The 27,084-nt window shown below is 41.0% G+C and overlaps 1 protein-coding gene across 1 annotated transcript; it reads left to right on the top strand.

Moving 5' to 3' along the window:
- The first annotated feature begins 71 nt into the window (after nt 1-71).
- mbtps2 (membrane-bound transcription factor peptidase, site 2) lies at nt 72-27,038 on the top strand. The gene is made up of 11 exons (XM_080864463.1): nt 72-370; nt 3,430-3,578; nt 5,292-5,430; nt 6,878-6,981; nt 10,211-10,338; nt 16,652-16,770; nt 19,658-19,838; nt 20,713-20,819; nt 23,183-23,381; nt 23,692-23,767; nt 26,119-27,038. Exons 1-11 carry the CDS (start codon nt 296-298, stop codon nt 26,339-26,341), a joined length of 1,500 nt encoding a protein of 499 aa, XP_080720589.1. The 5' UTR covers nt 72-295; the 3' UTR covers nt 26,342-27,038.
- Nucleotides 27,039-27,084: the final 46 nt, after the last annotated feature.

The following is a 27,084-nucleotide window of genomic DNA, read 5'->3' as shown; positions in this document are numbered from 1 at the left end:
AATGAAAAGTGAGATGCTGCAGTTGAACACCTGATGGCGCAATATTGGCAGGGACAAAAGAAAGTGTCGAAGAAGAAGAAGAAGAAGAAGCCGGAGTTTTGTCGCGCAGTGCTGACACTCCTTCCGATTCACGGCATTCGTGAAATCAAACCTTTCTGTCTGTTTGCAGTTCACCGTAAGTGACGGCATTTTATGGCAGCGTTGGACGCTAATGACGGCGGCCAGCTGCGTGACAAACGGCGGGCAGAGAGAGTGATGAAGGCGGCGCGGTGTGGAGTCCTGTAACGGCTGCACCATGATCCCCGTGTCCCTGCTGGTGTTTGTGATGGCAGGCTGGTGTGCTGTCTATCTGGCGGACACGCTGCTCAGGGTGAATATTTGCCTTTTTGTTTTTCTTCCTGCTCAGCAGTCTGTCAGCTAACGCACGTGAATGGATTTAACCATTAGAAGGTTTGAGCTGTGGGCACTCGTGTAAACAGGCCAGAGCAGCCCTGGAACCGCTGGAAACCCCGCTATTAAACACATTACGGCCATTACTTCACAATGTCTGTCCATGAGATGCGTTTAATGCTTAAAGTGAGCAGAAAATGTGGGAAATATAAGACCCTGTCTATCTTTAAATGCTATCAGAGTAAACTATAAGCGAGTACCTGCAGTAGTGTAGAGTATAACTCAGGATTTCCATGTATCCTGGAAAACCTGGCAACCTAGAGATCTGCTCTCTAACCCTTAAAATTTCGTGGAATTACAAAGCAAAACACAAGTAAACAAGGAAGAAGAGAGTCCAAAGGTGCAGCGCAAAAATATATTAAAATCAGGTACAAACAAAGAGGAAACTGCCATTCACAATAAAAACAGCAGGGGATAATTATACAGTGGGGCAAAAAAGTATTTAGTCAGCCACCGATTGTGCAAGTTCCCCCACTTAAAATGATGACAGAGGTCAGTAATTTGCACCAGAGGTACACTTCAACTGTGAGAGACAGAATGTGAAAAGAAAATCCATGAATTCACATGGTAGGATTTGTAAAGAATTTATTCGTAAATTAGGGTGGAAAATAAGTATTTGGTCACCTCAAACAAGGAAAATCTCTGGCTCTCACAGACCTGTAACGTCTTCTGTAAGAAGCTTTTCTGTCCCCCACTCGTTACCTGTATGAATGGCACCTGTTTGAACTCATCATCTGTATCAAAGACACCTGTCCACAGCCTCAAACAGTCAGACTCCAAACTCCGCCATGGCCAAGACCAAAGAGCTTTCGAAGGACACCAGGAAAAGTATTGTAGACCTGCACCAGACTGGGAAGAGTGAATCTACAATAGGCAAGCAGCTTGGTGTGAAAAAATCAACTGTGGGAGCAATCATCAGAAAATGGAAGACATACAAGACCACTGATAATCTCCCTCGATCTGGGGCTCCACGCAAGATCTCATCCCGTGGGGTCAAAATGATCATGAGAACGGTGAGCAAAGATCCCAGAACCACACGGGGGGACCTGGTGAATGACCTGCAGAGAGCTGGGACCAAAGTAACAAAGGTCACCATCAGTAACACACTACAACGGCAGGGAATCAAATCCCGCAGTGCCAGACGTGTTCCGCTGCTGAAGCCAGTGCATGTCCAGGCCCGTCTGAAGTTTGCCAGAGAGCACATGGATGATACAGCAGAGGATTGGGAGAATGTCATGTGGTCAGATGAAACCAAAGTAGAACTTTTTGGTATAAACTCAACTCGTCGTGTTTGGAGGAAGAAGAATACTGAGTTGCATCCCAAGAACACCATACCTACTGTGAAGCATGGGGGTGGAAACATCATGCTATGGGGCTGTTTTTCTGCCAAGGGGACAGGACGACTGATCCGTGTTAAGGACAGAATGAATGGGGCCATGTATCGTGAGATTTTGAGCCAAAACCTCCTTCCATCAGTGAGAACTTTGAAGATGAAACGGGGCTGGGTCTTCCAACATGACAATGATCCAAAACACACCGCCCGGGCAACAAAGGAGTGGCTCCGTAAGAAGCATTTGAAAGTCCTGGAGTGGCCTAGCCAGTCTCCAGACCTCAACCCCATAGAAAATCTGTGGCGGGAGTTGAAAGTCCGTGTTGCTCGGCGACAGCCCCAAAACATCACTGCTCTCGAGAAGATCTGCATGGAGGAATGGGCCAAAATACCAGCTACTGTGTGTGCAAACCTGGTAAAGACCTATAGTAAACGTTTGACCTCTGTTATTGCCAACAAAGGTTATGTTACAAAGTATTGAGTTGTATTTTTGTTATTGACCAAATACTTATTTTCCACCCTGATTTACGAATAAATTCTTTACAAATCCTACCATGTGGATTCATGGATTTTTTTTTTTTTTCACATTCTGTCTCTCACAGTTGACGTGTACCTCTGGTGCAAATTACTGACCTCTGTCATCATTTTAGGTGGGGGAACTTGCACAATCGGTGGCTGACTAAATACTTTTTTGCCCCACTGTAGCATTATTAGTGTGGAAGCACATTCAAGGATTAGTGAGAAAAAAGAGAGAAAATTTGTTATTAACCTATTTTTTTTTAAAACTGAGACATCCATCAGGGCATCCGTCCACTTATTAGTTTTCATTAACTGGCTATCCTAATTAGTGTTGCAGGCCTGCTGGATCCTATCCCAGCTATTAGTCATATATTTCGACTTCAAAAAACTATAACTGGGTGAGCAAAATTGAATTTATTTAGGATTTTCTTGACTCGACACGGGGTTTGGTTAAATGACCCTTAGCAAGTTGCAGTTGAATCAGACACTTTTGCTAGCCAAAAGTATATCCCCATGTAAAAACATGTAACATCTTGTCAGATCTAAAGATACAGAGGAGCCAGTGAATGAGGCTTGTAATATCAACATCTGCTCAATTTCAGCTGCATTTTGAACAGTGTACAGATGAGTTAATGAAGACTTTGAAAGCCTTTAAATATCACTGCAAAATCAATTTTAATGTTCAGTGGAGTTTAAATCCCAGTTTCAGATTTGAGAAGCCTTCGTTTTATTTATAAAACATAAAAACCTTATTTCCTACCAAGTTAGAGGCAGTCTGCGGCCTCATTTCTGAGCTGTTTTGTGTGTAAACTATTTCAGTCGGTCCTCCTCCCTCGACTTTTCCTTTTCTTACAATGATTAAGCATTTGGCTGCTTTTATCATTACATGCATCGGTGGGCAATTTTTAACATTGTAACCCCTTGTAGCTTATATAAAGTTAGAGATGAATAGTGTAAAATTCTCCTTCTGATTGGGGGTTTCAATATGCAGAACCTTTTCTGATTACAGCTTATTGAGGTCCGGACATTGGAAATATGTGAACACTATAAGCTCTTACAGAATAACTCCAGTTAGACGTGCTTTCTAAATGTGGATGTGCTCGTGCGCTGACTTTGTTTCTGTCCTGTAGTCATCGGTGACGCATCGGATCAGCTATGAGTCATGGCTCGCCAGTCGTGGCCTGATGTTGTCTCCTTTTCACGTGAGATGGCAAACCACCATGTTCAACCGACTATTTGCATACTGCGCCCGCATCAACCCCCGGGCTCTTTACATGTGGTACGGTTTCTGTATATATAATCCACTCAGCTGTTCCTGTAGTCTTTCTGAACTTTAATCGAGTGCAGTTAGTGTCAAAAATGGTAGAAAATGTGTATGTTGTGACACACAAGCCTAAACTAACATTTACAAATGTGTACAAATGATTTGATTCAGGTGCTAGTGGAAAACCGGGACATCTGAGCTTCCTCATGTGTTTTTCAAATAAAACAACGTTTTGTTTTTGTTTTTTTTTCCTGAACAAACAAACAGCCCATCACTCCTCGACTACAAAACATACATTTACAAGTTACAGATACAGTACGCACAATAAATAAGTACATTTGCAAGTTAGTTTATGCTTATGGATCATAACACGCACGTTTGTAAAACATTTTGAGACTAATTTCCCTCTATAAACCTTGTCCACACCTTCAGATTCCTGCTTCCTTCCACTTCAGTTACAATAAAATTATACTTTTTTTTTCTTGTAAATGAGGCGCTGTGTTACTTTTGACTTTGATACTTGATGGTTTGGCTAAAAGCTTTCCTCAACCTTCCTTTTTCATCATAAAAGCATTTGGCAATTTAATAACATTTCTAAAAACGTCTTTTCTGCAGTAAATGGATTCAGAGAAGCTGTTGACTTACTTTCACGGGACATAATTTGTTTCCTGGAAGAAAAAGACATTTTAGAGGATTACATTTTAATTGCAAACTGAGTCTGCACTGACTTCCTATAACCAGCCGTATGACAACCGAGCCTTAAAAGCTAAAGTCGGCAGCAAATGTAAAAAATAAATAGCTTGAGATGTTAGCAGACATCTTTCCTCCTGCAGATGTCCTCTCTCTTTCTAAAGACTAAATGGACAGATAGACATGCATCATACATGCTGAAAGTAAGTCGATTTTTGACTTTTCAGTAAGCAAGTAACATTTACAAAGCACTTCTCAATAACATAACATCACATGGCTCTTCACAGTAAGATGAAGACAATGATGGAAAAAAAATAAAATGGGGATAAAAGCTGGTCTTAAGCTTCCCTTAAAGGTATCAGAAATGTCCACAGACCTCAAAAGCTCCTTTCTTCCTTAACCTGGACTGTGGGACAGCTAGCGGCACTGAACAATAAACTGTAATGTCTTGCTAGTTACATATGGATTTAAAGGCTGACTAATATAGAGGGGCATCTGACTGTCAGAGATTTGAAAGAATTTTGATTTGAATCCTAAGCTTTAATTCGAAGCCAATGTAAAGCCAGGACCATTTAGAGGACGTGATGAGAAGCCTCACAGCAGCATTCTGGACTGTTTGTAGGCGATGAGGTCCGGTCAGGATTTGGTCTGGATTGTAGGATTTAAACTCTACTCTCAAAGGTAAAGGTCCTAACGCTATCTGCGTCTGGTCAAAGAAGTTGTTTTCCCATGACACAGTTTAGGAAGGAACCTGAAGGACAGGCCAGTTTTTACATGTTTGTTTTATTGATTCATATTTTTTATGCTAACACCCCCAAACTTTTGGATTTATAGTAGATGACTTGTAGTAGTGACTGTTTTTAAAAATAATACTCTTAGTGTGGAACTGACTTGGTGTGGCATTTCTGAGTTTCTCAATTCCAGGTGTTTTTCCCGTTGTGTAGCTTTAATAATCTTTAGTTTTTTCACATTTATAAATGTGAAAAAAGTACAGCAAAATTGCACTTGTTGAATTTGCATCCCATCTGTGTTTCCCAGGTTCAACAGTGGTCTGGTGTTTGGCATCGCTGCCATGTTGGGCTCAGTGGTGCTGCTGATAAGGACTCTGCAGCAGACCATCGCTCAGATGACCACAGACAACCCACGGATTGGAGATCCACAGACCCTGCAGGTGGTGGTAGGTTGACTTTAATGTGATTTCTATACATAAGTTACATCAGCTGAATGAAAATGGCAAGTATTCATCAGATTTAAATCTGTAAGCTTTTGTGTCTCTTTTCTGTGTGTAACTGGATAAAAACATCCTTCAGAGTTGATCATAAGCGTGTGAAATTCAAATGTCTGTGCCATGAAAAAAAAAAAGACCCCTGCTTTTCAGAAGTGTTTCCCTGTTCACTTTTTATTCATTATGGTGTCAAATAACCGTGCATAAATGTGAGCCCTATCCCCAGTGGAGCTCTGTAGGTGATTCATGGGAAGCTATTAGTGGGCCATTTATATCCAAGAAACTACAGCTTATTGCACCAGCAGCATCTGCTCTTATATAACTATCATTAGCTTACAGCTTTAAGCTTTTAAGGTGCTAACTAAAAATAAAGACAAGATGATAGTTTATTCAATTTTAATGAAATTTGCAGATTGTTTCGGTAAAGTTTAATAAACTCCTTGCTATCTAAAATATAACAGGACACCGGAGTATATTCTCCAGCATCTCACACTTCTGATAATCAGCTGTCTGCTTGACGTTTATTCAGCTGTGTAAAAACTATAACTTTAATCTCAGCCAAACCGATTTACTCAGGAACAAATAAAATACAAAAAAAAAAAAAAAAAAAAAAAAAAAAGCCAAACAACAACATTTTTAATTTATCTAAGTGACTCATATATATTTAACCTGAGTCGCGAAAGACGGCGGTGGGTTTGAAAACAATTTGCCGGGAGTCCGGTGTTCTCACGGCGCTAGTGACCTAGCCCCCGGCTAGCTATCGAGCTAGTGGGTAACAGACGTCTCCGAAAACGTCGGAGCGCTTTTGAAAATATGTGGTGTCCTGATAAACTGAGCCGATATTTGAGGTTTACACAGCTACATTCTCGCCTGAAAATATGTTAAACGTTTATTTTGTGACCCAGAAAGAATAATAAGAGTAATATTAAAACTAACTAGCTACCGCCATTGTTGGAAACTAAGCTGGGCCGCGCTATGAATTCTGGGACACAGCTGCTTCTTCTTCTTCGGGGTTTAACGGCAGCTGGCATCCTTGTACATGCTGTGCTGCCATCTTCTGTTTCAGTCCGTTATTACACTCTTAAATCCTGCTATTATTCCTGCGTCTTTTGCGATCTTACAAAGCTTCAAACGACACGTCGACTATTAAATCAGTCGTCGACGATTTTGATAGTCGACGTAATCGTGACTAGTCGACAAATCGTGGCAGCCCTAGTGGTGATACAAATTAGAATTTTTTATTTGGGAAGATGTTACACTGTGGTTAAATTGGCTCTTCATTTTTAGGATAAAACTAACCATAAATGCTGATTTTTAACTCTGTGAATTATGTTTTATGTTCGTATCTTAGTCAGTTTCTTTTTTTTTTTTTTTTTTTTTGTCTCTGGTGTGTCTTTAGGTCCCCGGCGTTAATCTACCCACAAGTCAGCTGGCCTACTTCTTCATCGCCCTGCTGCTCAGTGGAGTAATACATGAGCTGGGCCACGCTGTGGCAGCACTGAGGTAATAACCACACCGCACCACATTGTAGTGTCAACATAGCATCCAGCATGAATCCATCATGATGAAGAGCATTTGTTTTGTTGGTGGATAATATATTAAACTCCAGAAAGGTGAAAGAATACAAAGACTCCAATACTACAAGTGTGTTTGCAAGGAGGACGTTGTAAATGTATGTCAGACTTCTGCTCAAAACGTTTGAAGCCTGGTCTTAAAAGTAGAGAGGACGTCTGTCTCTTGAAGCCAAACTGGGAGCTGGTTCCACAGGAGAGGAGCCTGATTTATAATCTTGTCCCTTGATAACCTTTCGGGATTAAGATAAAGGATTTATCTGAATCAGAGATAAAGGATTGTTAAAGATGGGACAATGTGCCTGCAGACATGAGCCAAATATAGAGCCCTTTGCCTTCTATTCTGCTTTAAGTAGAATGTGTTTCTGCTACTTTAGTATTTAAATTTGACCTTAAAACACCGGTTTGATAAAATTAGAGTGGCTTAGGCTGTCCAGGTACAGTGGAAATTAAATGTGTTTTTTGTATTAATCGCATGTTTGGATGTCAAATTCAAAACCACAAGTTGCTGGTGATTTTGTTTCATTGCGTTGTATTACTTGCTCACTTTGTGTGATTTTGATGAGCCCCAAAAAATCCCTTTAATTCATTCCTGATTTTTATTTCATGGTGCATTGGTTCTGATTACAGTTAATGATTAGGTGGATTGTGCAAATCCAAACTAATGAATTAGTGTGCATAGCACATGGTCCAGATGACCCCTCTGATCTGCTGCATCATCCTATTTTTCACAAAGCCACTGATTTCAGACAAGTGATTTTTAAGTGAGGAGCCTCAAAGACTTCTTTCATGTAAGACTGTGATTAACCTCTGCTGGAGGATTTTTTTTCTCAAAAGGGTTGCACTTATTTTAATACAGGATACAACTTGTGTACAGATAAACGTGAAGGCAGTAGGGGGCTAGGTTCCAAGTACAGTGGTATGTATTTATGACAAATATAGGAAAAGAATTAACATTTGAAAAATATGTACATCCATAAACAGTCAAGTCAGTATCTTGATTCAATCAAACAGGGGTTCAAGGAAGCCAAAAACTAGTAGTTTTTGTACTAGTTTCCACCACACCAAAGGGCAAGCCAAAGATTGTTTTGATTTTTTTTTAAAGGATGTTTATTGCAAATTCTGTTGCACTAAATTAACAATGAATTCTTAACTTTCAGTCCAATATATACTGGGTGTATCAAAAAGAGTTGTTTGATTTCAAAGTGCTGTAATTCTGCAGCTGTTCGCCTGTAACAATCGAAAGATGCGTTGTTACAAAGAGGGGATCCATGAGTTTCATGTGGTTGCTGGACATATGCTGTTTGTCTAGAAAGGGACATGCTGAGCAGTTGTGAAAATTGCAAGTTTTGTATATAAAACATCATATTCAGCCATGTATTTTAAAATGTATTTCAAGGTTCTATGTCTGTTACTTTAACAAATATAGCCTTTTGAAATTGGATGGTTCTTTTTGATGAACCCTGTATATTGCAGTCGTATTTAGTAACCCCAAGTGCTGCTGCACACCTGAGGCGAATAACGTTCCCTTACTGCACATTGGCTCTGCCCTAAGTACACCCCGCTTTAATTACATATCAGTTAATAACCACATAATCTAAAAAAAAAATTAGATTATGAAATTACTAGCAAAATGTTTACTGAGGTCAAATATCCAGTGAGCGCCAGAATAGATTTTCCCATAGCTTCTTATACAAGCCGGCTTCTGCTTGGAGCCAGATGTTTCCCCTTGCTTTCTATTTGAAGGTTTAAGGTACCTCCAAACTTCCCAGAAGCTACATCTATGTTTGCCTCTAAATATTCACAGACACAATAGTGTGTTTGTCTAAATGGTCTCAAGACTTCTTATACGTTTAGTGGAGTCTGGTGTGTCATTTGAGTTCAAGGGCAGCGAAGCCCAGTTTGATCTCACATGAGCTCTGCTCTTTGCCTTTTTCTAGTAGGTGTGCCCTATCTCATGTGCACATCCATGGTATGTCATGTACCCCCTAAAACACCTAATTACAAGCCTTCAAAAAAGAAAAAGCATTCTTACCACATGACTCCCATCAGGAAGTGGTCCAGTCTGTCATATGCTTGTCACCAGTCTATCTACCGTTGAGAGCGTAAATCAAGTCTGCCATTTCTTATGTATCTGTCATACCTTGGATTTTGAAGATTTTCCCTCACTGTGCCCAAAACCTGGAAGCTGCCCAGCGTTGCCCAGGAGCTTCCACCACTTCAGTTGTTGGAGTACCAGCTGTTAACAAAGATTCTCTCTTAGCAGGAGAGTTTACCCTCTGTTAAATTCAAGGACCAAAAATTGGCTTGAACATTTGATTCTAGGTGAAAATTGAATGAATAGTGCAATATTTTGCGCTGTTATTGTAAGTACAGTGTAAGTGCTTTCTTGAAGTGCACTGTTTTCTGTGCATTTGCTGTTCTTTTGTATGTTGTGGGCTTTTGTGGTAAATGGTAAAAGGACTGGGTCTTATATAGTGCTTTTCTACTTCACTTGAGCACTCAAAGTGCTTTATACAGCTTGCCTTGTTCACTTATTCGCACCCATTTATACAAGGACTTTTTTTCTATGCCTTCACACACATGACACTCCAATCAACACATCAGAGAGCAACCTGTGGTTCAATATATTGCCCATGGATACTTTGACATGCAGACTGGATCAAACTACAAAACTGATTAGTAGGTGACCTGCTCTGCCTTCTGAGCTCACCGGTTTTGTGTATACAATTGTAGAGACTGGCCTCAGGGCAAGTTCCTTTGTAGGGTGTCAGACAGGGCTAGACCAGTAAAACCACTTGATAATACGCTGTATGTATAAAGAAATACAAGTACTGTTGGAATATTTTCATTTGTATTGAATCAATCCAATCAATCCGATCCATGATGGCAAGGCTGAAATAAATAAAATGAGTGGGATTCCACTGTCGCTTCTTTCACTTTCTGGTAGTCTGCAAAGAAATATTTCCATCATAGCTGAAAGAAAGCTTTGGCATGGCTCCTTGTCTTCTAGGTCATGATAAAAATCCAAAAATGATGACCTCCTTTATCTTCCTTCTGCTCCGGCCCTCAGGCTGTATGTTTGACACCCCTCATAGAGTCTGTTTCCCTTTAAAATCTAATGTTTCTTTGTTTTTTTTTTTATTTCTGTTCTCACGCAGGGAGCAAGTGCGAGTGAATGGATTTGGGATGTTTGTGTTCGTAGTTTATCCTGGTGCATTTGTGGACCTCTTCACCACACACCTCAACCTCATATCACCGGCTCAGCAGCTCCGCATCTTCTGTGCCGGTAAGACTTTTTATCCTGAGATGTGCTGATAGCTCCTTACGGCAGCCTGATTGTGTTTCCAGCTATTAATCACAATTATTACAAGCATGTTGTTTTGCCAGCAAAGGTCACTCTGAGGAGTTTATTGCTAAGCAGCAGACAGCTGCATCGCATCAAATCATTTCACTCTGCAATTAAGAAAATTAGAGCTTAATGAATTGAATGGTAAGCTGGCAGTCATTCGCACATGAATGTGACTGATGTCTGCCATCGCAGATCATCAGAGGGAGCTGCTTAAAGCCTGAGTATTTTCTGTGTGTGGTCTGGTTTGGAAGAAAAGTATTGCAGTTTCATTAGAAAATAGTCAAGTAGTTAGTTTGGAAAATCCCCATGCTGTAAGAATTGCAGTAGAATTGTTATATGAAACATAAATTAAACGTCAAGCAGAGACTTGAACTTGATTTCCAAATTAACACAATGAAAAACAAAAAACAAAACATAATAGATTAACATTAGAAGTTTTTCTGCATACAACTTGTAAGTGTTGCTCTTAATATTCTTGTAAAGCAGAAGTTATGAGAGCAGCATCTTTTGCACTTTGATAATGTATACCCATGCCCCCTTACAGAAAGTATGAAAGGATTATGTGGACTTGTTAAGGCCCTGGTCATACAGGCCTAGAGTCTGGTTGTTGACTGCTTGGTAACCACTGGTTACTAGGGAAAAGTGAGTATTCCCAATTAGTTGCAAGTGGTTGCTGGCAATCTCTGTGAAATAGATTTTTTTTTTTTAAGCCACAGTCATGCACCAAGAGGCCAATCAGTGAGACTTGGAGTATCCACAGGTCTGTTTGATGAGTGGTTGCTGGAGGTTGCCTGCTGCTGTTAAGTGAAATTGGTCACAAACAGGTATACGGTTGCTAGCAGATTGCTTTGGTTAACTTTAGTTTGTATGAAAGATGCTGACTAGTCTGCAAACACTTGCCAACTACTCTCAACCATTCGCCTTAAAAGTAAAAGTTTATTTAAACGTGTTATTTTCAGTAGAGAGGCGAAACTTTCAATTTGAAGGCAAATGTTCTTAGTTTGCAGTTTGTATCGCACTTTAGTTTTAATACTTCTTTGTAGTAAAGTGTTTGCAGAGGAGTCAGCATCTTCTGTGCAAGCCACAGCAATCTGCAAGCAACCGTATACCTGTTTGTGACCAGTGTCACCCAATGACAGCAAGCCAACCTCCAGCAGCCACTCATCCACCTCGTTGTTGACTGGTGTCTAGGTCTATGTTACTCAGGCCTAAGGTACCGCATTCCCTCCATCATAATGCACTGCCAGGCAGATGATTTTTCAGATGCATGGTGGATCAAAATCTGCTGGTTTCTTTCTGTGTTCATCAATTTTGACAAGATCTCTGACATCACTGGCTGAAATGCAGCCCCAAACTATGACCGAGTCTCCACCGTGTTTTAGTGATGGCTTCAGATACTCACTATTATGTCCCCATGCACATGTTGATAACAAGTTTGAAGTTTGAACCAACAATTTCTGAATTTAGATTCATCACTTAATTAAACCTGTTGCTGCCGATTTTCAGTGCAGTTCTTGTATACTTTGGCAGACCTCACCTTTTCTTTGTTAACTTAAGAATACCTTCGTCACAGCCACCTTTCCACTGAAACCATTTCTGATGAGGCTTTGGGAGTTTTTCCTTCCCACTGTCGCCAAAGTGCTTGCTATTAGGGGGTCATATGATTGTTGGGTTTTTCTTTGTATGTATTATTGTAGGTTCTACCTTACAATATAAAGCACCTTGAGGCGACTGTTGTTGTAATTTGGTGCTGTATAAATCAAATTGAATTCAAATTGAATTGGACAGTATGGGAATCAACCATGATTCACACAATGCTGAGAGATGCTAAGTTTTCAGCTAGTAGTTCTTTAGGAGTCACCTAGGCTGAAGGTGATACAATTTAAAATGGGTTCTTTGCTAAATTGTCTAATATGTGTAAATGGAATGGGTTCATCACTTGAATTAGATGCCTTTTTGTGCATGAATTATTCACAGGTCAGTGTTAAATGGCTTATGAAATTTAAAATACAAACTATTAAATAAGATTCTCCTGGAAATGGTCCAGTACAAGGACTGGATTGAAAATGAGTGGAAATAGCAGCCAGTGTCTAACCCCCCCAAAAAACTTGGACAACAAGGTGAAACCTGCACAGTACTATACATGTGTAATAGCCTTATCAATACAAAGGTCTGGCTAATGTGTATTAAAAGTTAGCAGATTTAAATACTTACATTAGTAAAATTATGAAGGTATTATCAGTTGAATACAGTTGATGCACTCATTATGTAGAGCTGGGCCATGCATACTGTACTACATGTGATGTTTTATGTTGTGTTATAGGATTATTTATTCTATTGTCTTTGTATTGCTTCTGACTTGTATTTGGTCAATTCTGAAGCAATTATTCTGTCGGGCAGTTTAATGGAAAATCCCAATCACCCTATCTTAATGAAAGCATTTCTCAATATAATGAAGAAAGGTTGTAGCTATAAGAATGGGGGAATGAAGCCTGTTATTGCGGTAAAAATATAATGTAGGAAAAAAAAGGTTCTGACATTCTTCCTGCTTTGTGATATTTTGTCGCTTTATTAGAGAATTTTAATGATTCAGTCAAAGATGAAAATTGGATTAATTTTTTTAATTTATTTTTGCACTTAATCATTTCCACATTTTATAGATTGAAGACATGGAGTAAAAGTGCAAGAGTAGAACAGAACAAGACCACTCAGGTAAACAGAGCCACACCTTAATTCAGAGTGTGGCGATGCTATGAATAATTTTTCCAGCCTTGGAAATGTCACGCTGGTCTGGTCGAGGCTGAGCTCCATACAGATTATGGTACAGCTGGCAAAATTTCATACTGCTGGATTTCCCTTTGCTGTTTGCAGCCTTTAGAGGGCAGTGAAGAACTGTTGTGAAACAGTCTTTGTCTTTACCTATCAAGTGAAAAAAATTCCCTCAGGCTTTGCTGAGAAGAAAATAACTTGGTTGGGACTCCAGATGCAAAACTGAGATGTTCAGTCAGTTCACGTGACAAAGTGAGAGAGATGCTTTTCCCATTAGGAGGGTGGTGACGTAATAGCGTGCTGTGTTTATTGTTTTTTTCTCTCGCTGTCCACAGCCGAGATTGCCCTGCGTGCAAGGGGGGTTGTCAGACATAACATGTTTATTATTTATTCCTGTAGAGATAGGTGCTGAAACTTTAATAGTTTGTTTACTGCATATATCAATATTTGAAATACACTGCATGAAGATTTTCCTTTTTTCTTTTTTGCCTCTAGGGCAGACATTGACTTTTTTTAAGATGTAGTGCATTTTTTCCAGCTGTACATTAAAAATCTTTTTTTTTTTTCCTTTTTTGTCAAAAAGGTTTTTCCTCAAAATACCATGTTTTTAACTTCCCTCTGACCACAGAGTCTACCTCTGTCTATGTCACCATCACTATGTTTGAGTGATACCGTTGAGTGCTTTGACCTCATCAGGCCATGCAACGTTTCCTCCTGTGGTTTTTGGGAGACTGGCTTAGTTCTCTTGCATAATTAAGATGGTATAGACTGCTATTTTTAGGGAGCCGTGGTTACTGTTGTGGCATGAGATCCTACATTCAGAATATGTGGCAAACACGCAGGTGGTTATTACAGCAGCAGCAAAACTTTACCATACAATCCTCACATTACGAAGGATGTTTTAGTCTAAGCTTTTTGAAGGATGCGAAGGATGAAAAGACTATTGTTGTCCACAAAGTGATGTGCAGACTACATGAGCAAGATACTAGTATTTCTTCTTATATTTGGAGTTCTTCCTTTGTAGGTCAAAGAGAGACACTCGTTAGCCAGTCTTTTTAGTGCAGAGTGATTTTGTAAGGAAAATGAAATTGCATCACGTTTGCAATATTTTATGTGTTTTTTAAAACTGTGGTCTGTTATTCACATTTCCATTTGTGTATTTATAATCTTGTGTCCTGATAGAGTGGCATTTCAGCATTAGTAGACCAAATAATCGCTATTTTTATACTATCAGTTGATTAGATGTCTGAAATGAGCTGTGAAACCAAAACCTCCAGTTTCAATGTACTTTGCCATTGACAGAAGGGTTTAATCAGAATCAGAATACTTTATTGATCCCTGGGGGAAATTATTTTTTGTTACAGTGCTCCATTTTAAACCAACATTAAGACAAGACAGACAATACGCTAACTAAGAATAGTACAATATATACATATATATACATACATACATACATAAGTCACTTATAAATAAATAGTTGGAAAAGAAACATGTGTAGCTGTAGCAGCAAACGGCATGTGGGTGGGGCATCTGCACACTCAGCAACAGCTGTGATGACCATATATGGGATATCTGTCTCAGTGACATAATTAAGAGATCCCCCCCCCCCCCCCCACCCAAAAAAAGTCTGAAACTGAGCATACACTGACCTCAATATTTAAAATTTTTGTTCATAGAAAATAGCAGGTGCACTACAGTTTTCTTTGAACCATTGGACAAACAGAAACTTCCCTTTCTATGTACTTACATACTTTAAGATAACACGGTAAGAAATTAAAACGAATACAAGAGCTTGTAGTTATAGCCATTTAAAGTTCAGACACCGAGGCAATTTAACAGTCATATTTCCACTTGATTTGATTTAGAAGGAGTAATTACTGCAGCAGCTGGCTGGAAAATGTGAGAACCTGTCTTCCACCGCTTCCAATTCGAAATGGAGACTTTGGCTTCAAGTGTCTGCCAATACAGAGTTCCTATCAATAACGCTGTTAAATTAATAATCTGTATGCCTCACTGTGAGAAAAAGACTGGGTATTAGGGCTGTGCGATATGACCAAAATCTCATATCCCGATATAAGAATTCTATCGTCCCGATAACGATATAAATCACAAAAATGTAACATTTCCTGAAAATTCTGTGAATCTCAGCTGCGCGTCATGTACCTGGAGTCGAGTGTTTTAACAGATGTAGAATAACGTGAAAGAGCAGATTATTTATGGATGAGAAGTAAAAAAGAGCCGACAGGTGCAAAAAAAGAAACCTTAGACTCAAACGTTAGAACAGGCTTTTCCCCGCAGCACGCCGTGTAATAAATACTCACAAAGCAAACGGCGGCCGTTACAACTTATGTCTAAAAATGTATAGTTTCATGTTTATTTTGAAAAGTCTCAACAGGATCTTGAGCTTTATTGTGAAAGGTTTATGTGGAAGATAAACAAGCGGACACGCGATGGTGTTACCGTCGTTGTTGCTAACCACAACGCATAAAAACAGGCGCTTGTCCGTAGTGTGGTTATATAAAATATAAGAGAAAGAGAGAACTTTAAGAAATTCATATAGCCACTACAGTGACCATCAAAACGATGAAACAATAATGCCCTAAAGAGTTTATTTTGCGACACCACGAAACAAAGGATAGTGTAAAATGAAACGATAGACGTTTTTATATCGTCATCCGATATATATCGTTATATCGAACAGCCCTACTGGGTGTGTGTGTATATATATAGAGAGAGAGATAGATATATGGAAAAAAAACATCAAGTTCGACTTAAACAGTGAAATAATAAATGAAGACAGGTCCAGGAGAAATACAATGGGGGGGAAAATAATGTATTTGTCTTGTTCAACTAATTTATTTTCACTGATCTTATTTTGGATCAAAGTGAGAGTCATGAGGCCGCAAACTGCAGCAGGTGTGCAGCTGACAGGAGACAGCTGCAGTGGAATCATATTTAATTGCGGTGACAACAACATTTTATGTTAACATAAGTGTAATAAAAGCTTACTGACAGGTGTTACACCAACCCCTACTAGCTTCACGTGTAAAGACTCGAACATGACAAGAGTGAAAGTAAATGATAGTGAGCATAGTTGTCTCATCTTTTCAGCCATGTCTGCTTACTTTGATCACAGTTTGTATGTTTGCAGAAGTTTTTTATGTAAGTGGAAACAGCAGCTATTGGTGTAAAATGCCTCCAAAATGCCAATATCCTACTGTTAGCTTCCTCTGTGCTATGTTAGCTGTGTTGCTAGCTGATGGCTTGTTGGGTGAAGAAAAACCACAGCAGCACAGAACTGAAATGAACATCTCCATCTATAGATCGACTTGTTGTTGACAATATTGTTTTTAACGGGATTAAGATAAGATAAGATAAGATTTGCTTTTTAAACCCAAAGTTTTAAAAGCAAAACTACACAACTGAAATGAAGATAAAAATGAGGAAAAACAAAAAAATATTTTTTGTCTTCTCTTTCCAGGTGTGTGGCACAACTTTGTTCTGTGTTTGGCAGCGTTGGCCTTTCTCTTCCTGTTGCCTCTCCTCCTGTTTCCCATGTACGCCACCGGAGCTGGAGCGCTGGTCACAGAGGTTGTGCAGGTCAGTGCCTCAGTTTCACATATCAGGTAAAGGGGTAGGTCGACGTGATAGAAAATCCATTTTCCATAAAGTTACTTGTCGTTCCTCTACATGAATTAATTTTAGCTGAGCTTAGCAGAAAGCTGCCCTGCCTCTGTCCCAAACTGAACTGATGTGAAGCCTGTGAGCAACAAACCCGCTGAATGTTTCATTTTCTGTCTGAGGTGGGAATGTCATTGTCATAAATTAATCAAATAAACACTGAAATAAACCACTGCTTTAATGCTGCATAATGCTATTACATCATCAGCCAGATTACAATCGATGATGATGAGGATTGTTGATTTAAGATGAGAAAGGCTACAAAACACACCTCTGTTTACCTGTGGAGGTGAGGTACATCAGGTGAACAGCTTAATAATATTACTACTAATAATATTATCATCAATAATGTTATTTTTGGGTAATTGAGCCTTTATATATGTTTAAAAAATTCTCCGTGAATTGCTACCTTATCGTGGTGGAGGGGTTTGTGTGTCCCAGGGATTCCAGGGGCTATGTTGTCTGGGGGCTTTTGCCCCCTGGTAGGGTCTCCCATGGCAAATTGGTCCTGGGTGAGGGACCAGACAAAGAGCGATTCAGAAGACCCTTATGAAGAAAACATCGAGGGAAAAGTTTACCCTGCCCGGGATAGGGTTACCGGGGTCTTGCTCTGGAGCCAGGCCCGGGGAGTGTGCCCAAGGGCGAGCGTCTGGTGGCCGGGCCTTAGTCCATGGGGCCCGGCTGGGCACAGCCCGAAAAGGGGACATGGGCCCATCCTCCCGCGGGCCCACCACCCGCAGGAGGCGCCATAGGGGTCGGGTGCATTGTGTGCCGGGCGGTGGCCAGGAGCGGAGGCCCTGGCGGACTGATCCCCGGCTGCCAAGACTGGCAATTGGGACATGGAATGTCACCTGGAAATGGAAATCAGGGGCAGTACCCCTGGACTGGCAGACCGGGGTGGTGGTCCCCATCTTTAAGAAGGGGGGGCTGGAGGGTGTGTTCCAACTACAGGGGGTTCACACTCCTCAGCCTCCCTGGGAAAGCCTATGCCAAGGTGCTGGAAAGGAGAGTTCGTCCGCTGGTCGAACCTCGGATACAGGAGGAACAATGCGTTTTTTGTCCTGGTCGCGTAACACTGGACCAGCTCTTTGTCCTCTCAAGGATACTTGAGGGTGCATGGGAGTTTGCCCAACCAGTCTACATGTGTTTTGTGGACTTGGAGAAGGCATTCGACCGTGTCCCTCGGGGTGTCCTGGAGGTGCTGTGGGAGTATGGGGTGTCTGGCCCATTGCTACGGGCCATTCGATCCCTATACAACCGTTGCAAGAGCTTGGTTCGCATTGCTGGCAATAAGTCAGACTCGTTTCGGTGGGTGATGGGCTCCGCCAGGGCTGCCCTTTGTCTCCGGTTCTGTTCATAATTTTTATGGACAGGATTTCTAGGTGCAGCCAAGTGGCGGAGGGCTTTCTCTTCGGTGGCCTCAGAATCTCATCTCTGCTTTTCGCGGATGATGTGGTTCTGTTGGCTTCATCGGGTGAGGGCCTCCAGCTCGCACTGGAACGGTTCGCAGCAGAGTGTGAAGCAGCGGGAATGAGGATCAGCACCTCCAAATCTGAGGCCATGGTTCTCAGCTGGAAAAGGGTGGAATGCCCACTCCGGGTCGGGGAGGAGTTCCTGCCCCACGTGGAGGAGTTCAAGTACCTCGGGGTCTTGTTCGCGAGTGATGGGAGAAGGGAGCCAGAGATCGACAGACGGATTTGTGCAGCGGCTGCAGTGATGCGGACGCTGCACCGGTCCGTCGTGGGGAAGAGGGAGCAGAGTGTAAAAGCGAAGCTCTCAATTTACTGGTCGATCCCTACCCTCACCTATGGCCACAAGCTGTGGGTAGTGACCGAAAGAACGAGATTGCGGATACAAGCGGCGGAAATGAGCTTCGTCCAAAGGGTGGCTGGCCTCTCCCTTAGAGATAGGGTGAGAAGTTCGGCCATCCAGGAGGGGCTCAGAGTAGAGCCGCTGCTCCTCCACACCAAAAGGAGCCAGCTGAGGTGGTTCGGGCAACAATACATAATCCCCTGTAGTAAATAGTTAAGTAAAATATAGTTATAGCCAAGTCTGTAGTTGGAGTCTATGCTCTTTATATGTTCTTTACCACTGCTAGTGTCCCTTTATTAGCTCATTTAATCCACTTTAAAAATCCATGTAGGGTGCTTTATCTGCTCATCAGTGTAGCAGCATTTAAAATACTTGAACAATGACCAGAATACTGACTATCACTAATCTCCAACCAGGAAAGAAGGGTCAGAAAAAGCAAAACCAGGCTAAATTCATGTGTTAAGTTCTTGTAAACATCCACAGAGGGGGAGTAGAAGACTAACTGGAAGCTCTGCAGTCTGGAATGTACGCTTTGTACGGTCAGAACAGGAATACCCTGCAGTGGGTGACTAAAACCACCCAGAACGTCACTAGTTCCTGTGTGTCGCTGATACTGATGAAGCGAGGTGTTTGACCAGACTCCAAAGGAGATAATAACCAGCCCCGTTGCCATCTGACAAACAGCACAATAGTATCAGCTATATTACCACTAGATTTCTTTCCTTAGGCTATGTGACTTATGAGCTCATCCTCCCCACTTAAATCCACGGTAAATACTTTTTTAAATTTTATGACTTAATCATTTATTATTTCATTAATGTATTTATGCTGCAGCAGTGTAGCCACAGTTGGTGACTGTTGCTCAAGAGCTTATTGTATTTGTCAGAGTTTCCCAACTATTGCAAGCTTGCAGGACTGAAGCCATCAGATTTCACTTGTGTGACCTTTTGCCCATTTAAATCAAGATTTATGTCTGCGTGTGTATTTGGTCCAGAGCTCTGCAGCTGACGGTCCCAGGGGTCTGTCAGTTGGGGACATAGTGACAGGCCTGGAAGACTGTCCCGTCAGGGGAGTGGAGGACTGGACCAGCTGCCTGTCTCACCTCGCTCACACACCACAGACGGGATACTGCGTCCCTGTCGCCAGCCTGCAGCCCAGCTGGGCTCATGGACGAGGTGGGTGAGGAATTTGTTCAGCAAGGCCACCGGACTTGCTCTATCAAGACATAAGAAAGCCGTATTATTTCATAGTTTTGTATGTACGCCTCCAATAAAGAGCCAGCTGAGTACCTCTACCTGGAGACTTGACTGTATTAAATCGTAATAGCATCATAAATTAACGTCTTTCAAAAGGCAGCTATTAAACTACTTTATTAATCACTTGATTTAAACATTAATTGACCTTGTTTTGTCATCACTACAGTGGGCCACTTAAATATTAAACGGGGTCACAGTTACAGAGCAGCAACAGGAGCTCCGATTGGCCAAGTGTCAACTCATGTGGGAGGTAATTGTGTAACAGCTGGCCAATCCTAGCTCCTGCTGCTTCTCTGTGGTCTAGAATTTACTCAAGTGATTTAGGAGCAGATGCCCTTAATGTTAATTTTCTATTATAGTCCTAAATTTTTTTATTGACATAACAGCTTAGAGATCAGACATTTATGTCATTTTATTTGTCCTTTGTCTTTCAAAGTCTGTGTCTTGGATGGTTATCGAAAATAAGCTGAAACAAGTTATCACTGGGGATTTTGCTTATGATACTCTTCTTACTCTGGCATTAGTAATTATTGTCATATTAGATATGCAGAACAGAGTCTTTGGGGTTTTTCGCCTGAAGCACACCAGATTAATGTGCTTTTTACTATGCAGAGTTAAGCCAATGACCTTTTAAGGAGTCCAGAAGACTTTTTAGTCATCGAATAAATGGTGTGATATTGTGTTATTTTTATCTAATCATCCATTTCGAGTCCACCTACTAACAGAACATCTATTTTTAAGATTCTTTTCAGAGTTGTGCTATATTTTCCATTTGTTTCTCTCCCCCCTGTAGCTTTCAAGCGTCTGGATGGAACGATGGACTGCTGCAGCAACAACAGCCTGACCGACCTCTGCTTCTCTTACATTAAATCACAGGGCAGGAGCAGCAGAGAGAGAGAGGTGACACACACTCACTGACAGATGTGGGGGCTTTTTGTGGCTGGTTAGTCATACAAACAGGTCTCAAAACCTTTTAGACAGTCGCGGATATTTATATTACTTCCTTTGTTCACTTCCCTTTTATTTCCATGTGTGACTTTCCATGAGTTTTCAGCTGCGGTGCTGTGAAAAAAGTTTGACACTGTTCGAGTAAAGTTAGGATTTCTATTAGCATTTGGTGTGAGCACACTTTGTCTAAATCACCAGTTCTTCTTATCGCCTTATTTTCTTGAGTAGCCACAGTTCTTCTGTGGGTTTTTATGCCACTTCTGTTACGTTTTGTTCTTGCGATTGAAGATTACTCTGTGTCAACCTTACATGCTGAAGTGACCCAAATCTGATTGGTTTTGCCCCAGAGTGACAGAGCTTGAGCATCTGCATTCGAGGGCTGCTTTACATGAGAGAGCTGGTTTTATGACCCCTATTGGGACAATGAGATTGAAATTTTTCTGTTTTTTTTTCTTGCCTGTCACCACCCACAGCTCTGTCTGGGCTGATGTGCCACCAAATGTTGGCAACACAGCAGCGGTTAAGGCTTATTCTTGTCTTGTCTGCTTACCTCTACAGTAAATTATCCTGAATGTGTACAGTAACACAGTGGCGGCACGGTGGTTAGCACTGTTGCCGCACAGCAACAAGGTCCTGAGTTCAATTCCACCATCAGGCCGGGGTCTTTCTGTTTGGAGTTTGCATGTTCTCCCCGTGTTTGTGTGGGTTCTCTCCGGGTACTCTGGCTTCCTCCCACTGTCCAAAGACATGCAGTTTGTGGGGATAGGTTAATTGGATAATCCAAATTGCCACTAGGTGTGCAAGTGCGAGAGAATGTGAGCATGAATGGTTGTCTGTCCCTGTGTGTTAGCCCTGTGACAGACTGGCGACCTGTCCAGGGTGTATCCCGCCTCTCGCCCAATGACAGAGTTAAATGAAACCCCAACCACTTGTGGCTAAAACCTCTTTGGGTGGAGGTCGCAAAAATCTCTGTGTAGGAAAGCCCCTTCCCTGTCATCTCTACTTATGTTGTTACTGTTGTATAAATTAAGGTTTTGTTGATGTTCTTGTGGCTGTGGGGCATTTTCCAAACCCCCATCTGGAGGAAATGAACACCAACAATTAAAGTTTGAATTCTGATACATTTATTTCATAAATTCTGGTGAGTTAGAAGTGTCCCCCAATGACAGCTGTCAATTATCAGTACTGTTTTATTGTTACATAATCTTGCCTGACACTTGCAATGTTGCCTAAAGGGTAAGATGTTGCTTGCTGTAAAGGGACTTAATAAAATTAATAAAGGTTTTTCAGTATTCAAACAAATTTGGCTTCAAGGCCTGCAGTGTGAAGGATAGCCTCTGAGTCTGGCTGTTTGCTCACAATAAGAAAATTATGATTGAATACTTTCTGTTTGTATTTGCTAAAAAATTAAATTCCGCTTACAAAAAAACAAACAAAATACACGTAGCAGACTTCTAAGCGGAACAAACCGAGCTATCTTTTCCAATCTTCTGTTCTCCAATTTTGGTCAGCCTGTGCAAATTCTAGCAGACAAGAATAGGACTCCGTGTGGTCTTCTGCCCATGTGCTTCAAGGTATGCTCTTCTGCATACCTTGGTTCTATTAAGTATTTATTTGAGTTACTGTTGCCTTTTCTATAGATCAAAACACACTGGCCATTCTTCTCTGACCTCAAAATGTAATTTTTACCCAGAGAACTGCAGCTGAGTGGATGTTTTCTCTTCTTCAGATCAGAAAGTCATACAGATGGTTGTGTGGGAAAATCCAAGTAGATCAGCAGTTTTTGAAATACTCATACCAGCCCACCTGACCCCATAACCATGACACTTAAATCACCTTTCTTACCCATTCTGCCATATGATTGGCTAATTAGATATTTGCATTAACCAGTAGCTGAACTGCTCTACCTATCAAAGTGCCTGCTAGGTGTATTTCTGAAATGTCTGTGTTAGGGGATGTCATGAGTTGAGTTGTAGTCACCAAAAATAATCATCTCCTATTTTGCGCTGCTCTCTATTATCGCATTCAAGCTGCAATGCCAGTGTCTCCTCCCAGTCTCAAATGGGGGCGCTTTCATAACCTTGTAACCTTATTTACAGAAAAGAATAATTAGATATACATTTTGAAATACGAGCTGAAAGTGTTTGTGCAGTCGTGCTTTGTATGGAAAAAGACACCGTACCAAAATGAATGGGTGTTAATGGTGGAAACAGAAGCTAGCTAACATGGAGAAAAGCTGCATGTAACTGAACAAAACTGTAACTGAAAATCGGTTTTTTACTTCCTGTGTTTTTTGTGTAATCCTGTGGCTTCAGTACGCCTGCATGCCAGTACGTAAGATGGTGACGGGAACGCGAGTGTGTCATACAGATGACGACTGTGCTGCACATTCCCACACTGCCAGCATTTGCGTCACGCCTTCTCTGGAGAACCAGACTCGCTTCATCCGTGTCACACACCCTCCCAACACGCACATGCTGTTCGTGGGATATCCGCCACACCTGCAGTATGCAGGTACGTACACTTATGTCACCTCCATTTGTGAATGTAGGACATAATTAGCTGAAGCAACCATTTGTTGAACATATCATTTGTTTAAATCTTGTGTTTTCAGTTTCAAACTTGTAATAAGCAACTGCATTTACTGTAATAAGCAAGTAATTGGTGTTTACAGTGTTCTGTAGATGTTGAACTGACTCTGGGCAAGGCAGAGGGAGTAATCACGAAGAGCCTGGATGTTTTCTCAGCTCATATTTAAGATTCATAAAGTGTTCAGTGGATCAAACTGAGGACCTATATATCCTGTGTTTTCTTATTTCCACAGTGAGTCTGACTAACTTTGTCCCTCGCTTTGGATTCCTCCACCTGGACCTTCCTGTATTCCTAGAAACCTTCTGCAAGTATCCTTTCAGGTTAAAGGGACTACAGTCATAATCAAGGATGGGTGTAAGAAGAATGAACCCTACTCTTCTGTCACTTTAAATTATAACATGCAGTGCAACATTTTATCATGTGTTGCATGTTCTCAGTTTCCTCTTTTAGGATTATATAGCATAAAAGTTTCATCTTACTTGATTCCAAATGTCTTTTTCTGAATAAAAGACCCCTTTTTAACATCTAATCAGCACAGTCAAGAGGCCAGATGCACTTTAAGATTGCCTGAATGCAGCCCTTAATTGCATTGCTGTGCACATTTCTGATTGCAGTTCAACCCTTTTTAAGCCGTTTTTACATTTTTGTAGGTCTGTTTTTCTTTGTGACTACTTAACAAAGTAGTTATCTCTTGGCACTGCTGATTGGTACTTGGATTGATTGAAAACGATTTTTATTTGGGCTGAAAAGAACATGGTCTCATTAAGGTCATTAAGTTTATGTTAAGATGACGGTGAAGGCTAAAACTGTTTCTCGTTAATGTGAATTCACCTTTTTATTTGTAAGGGTAGGGTGAGTTGTTTCTTCTTGTTATGTAATGCTTTGAAAGTTAAAAGCATGCTCTTTGGTCTTGGGGCATTTTGGATGATTCAACGTTGATATGTTTTTAATGGTGATCTTTTGAAAACCAGCACTGCTCATATTTGACCAGGTGATTGTAGCGTGCCGCCTTTTCTGATTACTACTGGTGAGCAGCTACCTGCTCATCTAGTCATTTTCAGCTTCCAGTTCTTCCTCAGTAGGATTTTTTTCCCTAAAATCTAATTATATGTTTTATAGTTTTATATCCGTTGCTTACACGTGTACATGCAGTGCTAATTCAATTATGGAAAAAATTCTGTATATAAAGGATGAATGCGTCTTTGGTTTCTAAAAGGTGAAGTCAATGCAGACATGCCTTAAACATTCATTCATAATGATAAAAAGCCAGAGGGTGATTCCTTTGGTCAGACGTTCAATTGTACTAACATGCATTTGGGGAGGGGGAGCCTTTTCCACACTTGATCTGTGCTGTCCTTAAACACATCCCTGTTGGGTTTATGGGTTTATTTCTGACTGACTTGCTAGTTTTAGGTCATGTCAAATCCAGCATCTTGTTCGTTTTTCGAGTTATGTTCCCATTAATGTCAAAAAGGAAGATAAAGAATACAGTATATTTTATTTCCTTTTTCTTTCTTGTGTTCGACAAGAGTGTGCAGTGCCCTTCAGATTCACAGTCAGATTGACTTTGTGATGTACTGTTTCAAAAAGCCAACATGGCAACGGCCATAATGATTAGTTTGAGAGTTCAAACACCAGACTGCACAAACCACTGAGTAACGTCATGGTGGATCCCTTTATTTTTTTTATGGACAGACACTCCAAAGTAACAACTAATTGAGAGTATATTCTAGATAATGCTGTTTCTACTGGTTCTCACTGATGTGATATGCTTTGGCTGAATTAAATGACAGATGTTAAGAAGATGCAATGTAAAAACGTATCTCATTAATCTTTAATTAATAGTTTAATTCCCCTCTCCAACTCCAGTCCTCGAGAGCTGCTGTCCTGCAGCTTTTAGATGCATCCCTGCTCCGACACAGCCCTATCAAATGGTTTAATTGCTTCTTCAGCTTCAAGTTTGACAAAGGCCTGGTAACAAGTCATTCATTTGATTCAGATGTCCTGGAACAAGCATGAATCTAAAAGCTACAGGACAGTAGCTCTCGAGGACTGGAGTTGGAGTACCCAGCCTTACAATATAGATAGAAATGTCCAACAATCACAACCTGTGAACAAGCAGTTGGTGATGGTCAAGAACTCCTGTTTCACAGGAAGAGTTCTGGCAGAATCAACCTCATGGAGGCCACTGCAACTGGTTGAGGAATTAAGGGAAAGTAAAGAGTAATAATGAGAAACCACAAAGGGGAAAGTACTAATGGTATGCCTTTGGGAAGTGTAAAGTAGAGCGTCGTGGCAAAGGGCAACTTTTTTGTTCATCATCTGTTTATCATCAACAGCCAGAGCTTATAGTAGCATAACTATGGGACTGTTCAGGGCCTACTGAAGGGAATTTACCAAAATGGAAAGTTTAAGGTAGAGAGTGTGTCTGTGTCCTGAGCCCAAACTGGGAGCTGTCTCAACAGGAGAGAATATTTCTTTCAGACAATTAACCAAATTGGAGTTTTTGAGCTAACTGTAAAGAATGGACTGCTACTGTTTGCTAGCTGTCCAGCAGACAGAAGTAAACTTTCTCTGCTTCCATTGCTCGCTGCTTAAACTGACACTTAAATAATTGCCTGTTACTGTGTTTGTTTTCCTGAGCTGCCCTTCCTCTCAGATACGTGGTGTCCCTCTCTGGCGCATTAGCAGTAGTCAACTCTGTGCCGTGCTTTGCTCTTGATGGTCAGTGGATGCTGAACGCCCTGCTGGAGGCCACGCTGGCCAGTGTGGTAATAGACCGTCAGAAGCGTGAGCTGATTGGTTTCTTCCTGCTCCTGGCAGGCAGTGCCCTGCTGGCGGCCAACGTGGCGCTGGGCCTGTGGATGGTCACGGCACGGTAGCCACAGCGGTCAGCTGCCCCGGTGGACTGAGAGATGTTGTCTCAGGATGCGTTTGAGTGTTGTGGACCATTAAACTGTGAACAGACTGCATTACTCAGAAGCACTGCCCACCTTGTGGAGACTGTTGAGTATAACATCACTCTGCCTTTAAAATTGGACCACCAGGGAAAACAACTTTAATCCACCTTGTTGCTGCCATAAATCCAAAAGCACACAAACAAGTTAACAAATGCACTTGCTGTAAAGCACTGTCCTATGTGACTGTTTACAAAGACTGTACTGATGAAACATGTGTGTTTGTGTTTTTCATTACGTTGATTCCAAAAATGCCATATTTTCCTGAGGTATTGACTAAGCTAACCTGTGGACACAAAAACGTTTAAGGAGCTTTCTTTTGTTTTCTGGTGAATGCATGGCAATATAATAATCTTGAATTCCTTATCACTGTTGAAAAACTTTACTACCTACTGTTCATGAAAACATGAATTATTTAATTAAATGAATGGACTCCTATCAATTTGACCCTATTTAAATGGCGTCTATCCTTCAGATTGATCTGGCATTGCAGTGCGAAAATTGCTTTCTTTTTCACTCACCTTTTCTTTATGTGTACGTTTTATTTTTTATTATATGTCTGCCATATAGTTGCAAAAGTCAATTTCTAGAAATTGTGAAATAAAAATAACAGTTTTTCCTCTTTCTTTCCTTTTTCTTTTGTCTGTTGAAGACACTGTTGGTATGTC

This window comes from Rhamphochromis sp. 'chilingali' (assembly GCF_963969265.1).
Source record: "Rhamphochromis sp. 'chilingali' genome assembly, chromosome: 18".
NCBI classification, from domain to species: Eukaryota; Metazoa; Chordata; class Actinopteri; order Cichliformes; family Cichlidae; genus Rhamphochromis; species Rhamphochromis sp. 'chilingali'.
Note: the sequence above shows the minus strand (reverse complement) of the source record. Positions and strands in the feature narration are given on the sequence as shown.

What these genes read in the sequence shown, in the direction of transcription:
- mbtps2 (XM_080864463.1), top strand. Translation starts at nt 296, where the DNA reads ATGATCCCCGTGTCCCTGCTGGTGTTTGTGATGGCAGGCTGGTGTGCT. An exon ending in TGGCGGACACGCTGCTCAGG is followed by an intron (nt 371 to 3,429) that starts GTGAATATTTGC and finishes TCTGTCCTGTAG; the next exon opens with TCATCGGTGACGCATCGGAT. An exon ending in TTCCTAGAAACCTTCTGCAA is followed by an intron (nt 23,768 to 26,118) that starts GTATCCTTTCAG and finishes CCTTCCTCTCAG; the next exon opens with ATACGTGGTGTCCCTCTCTG.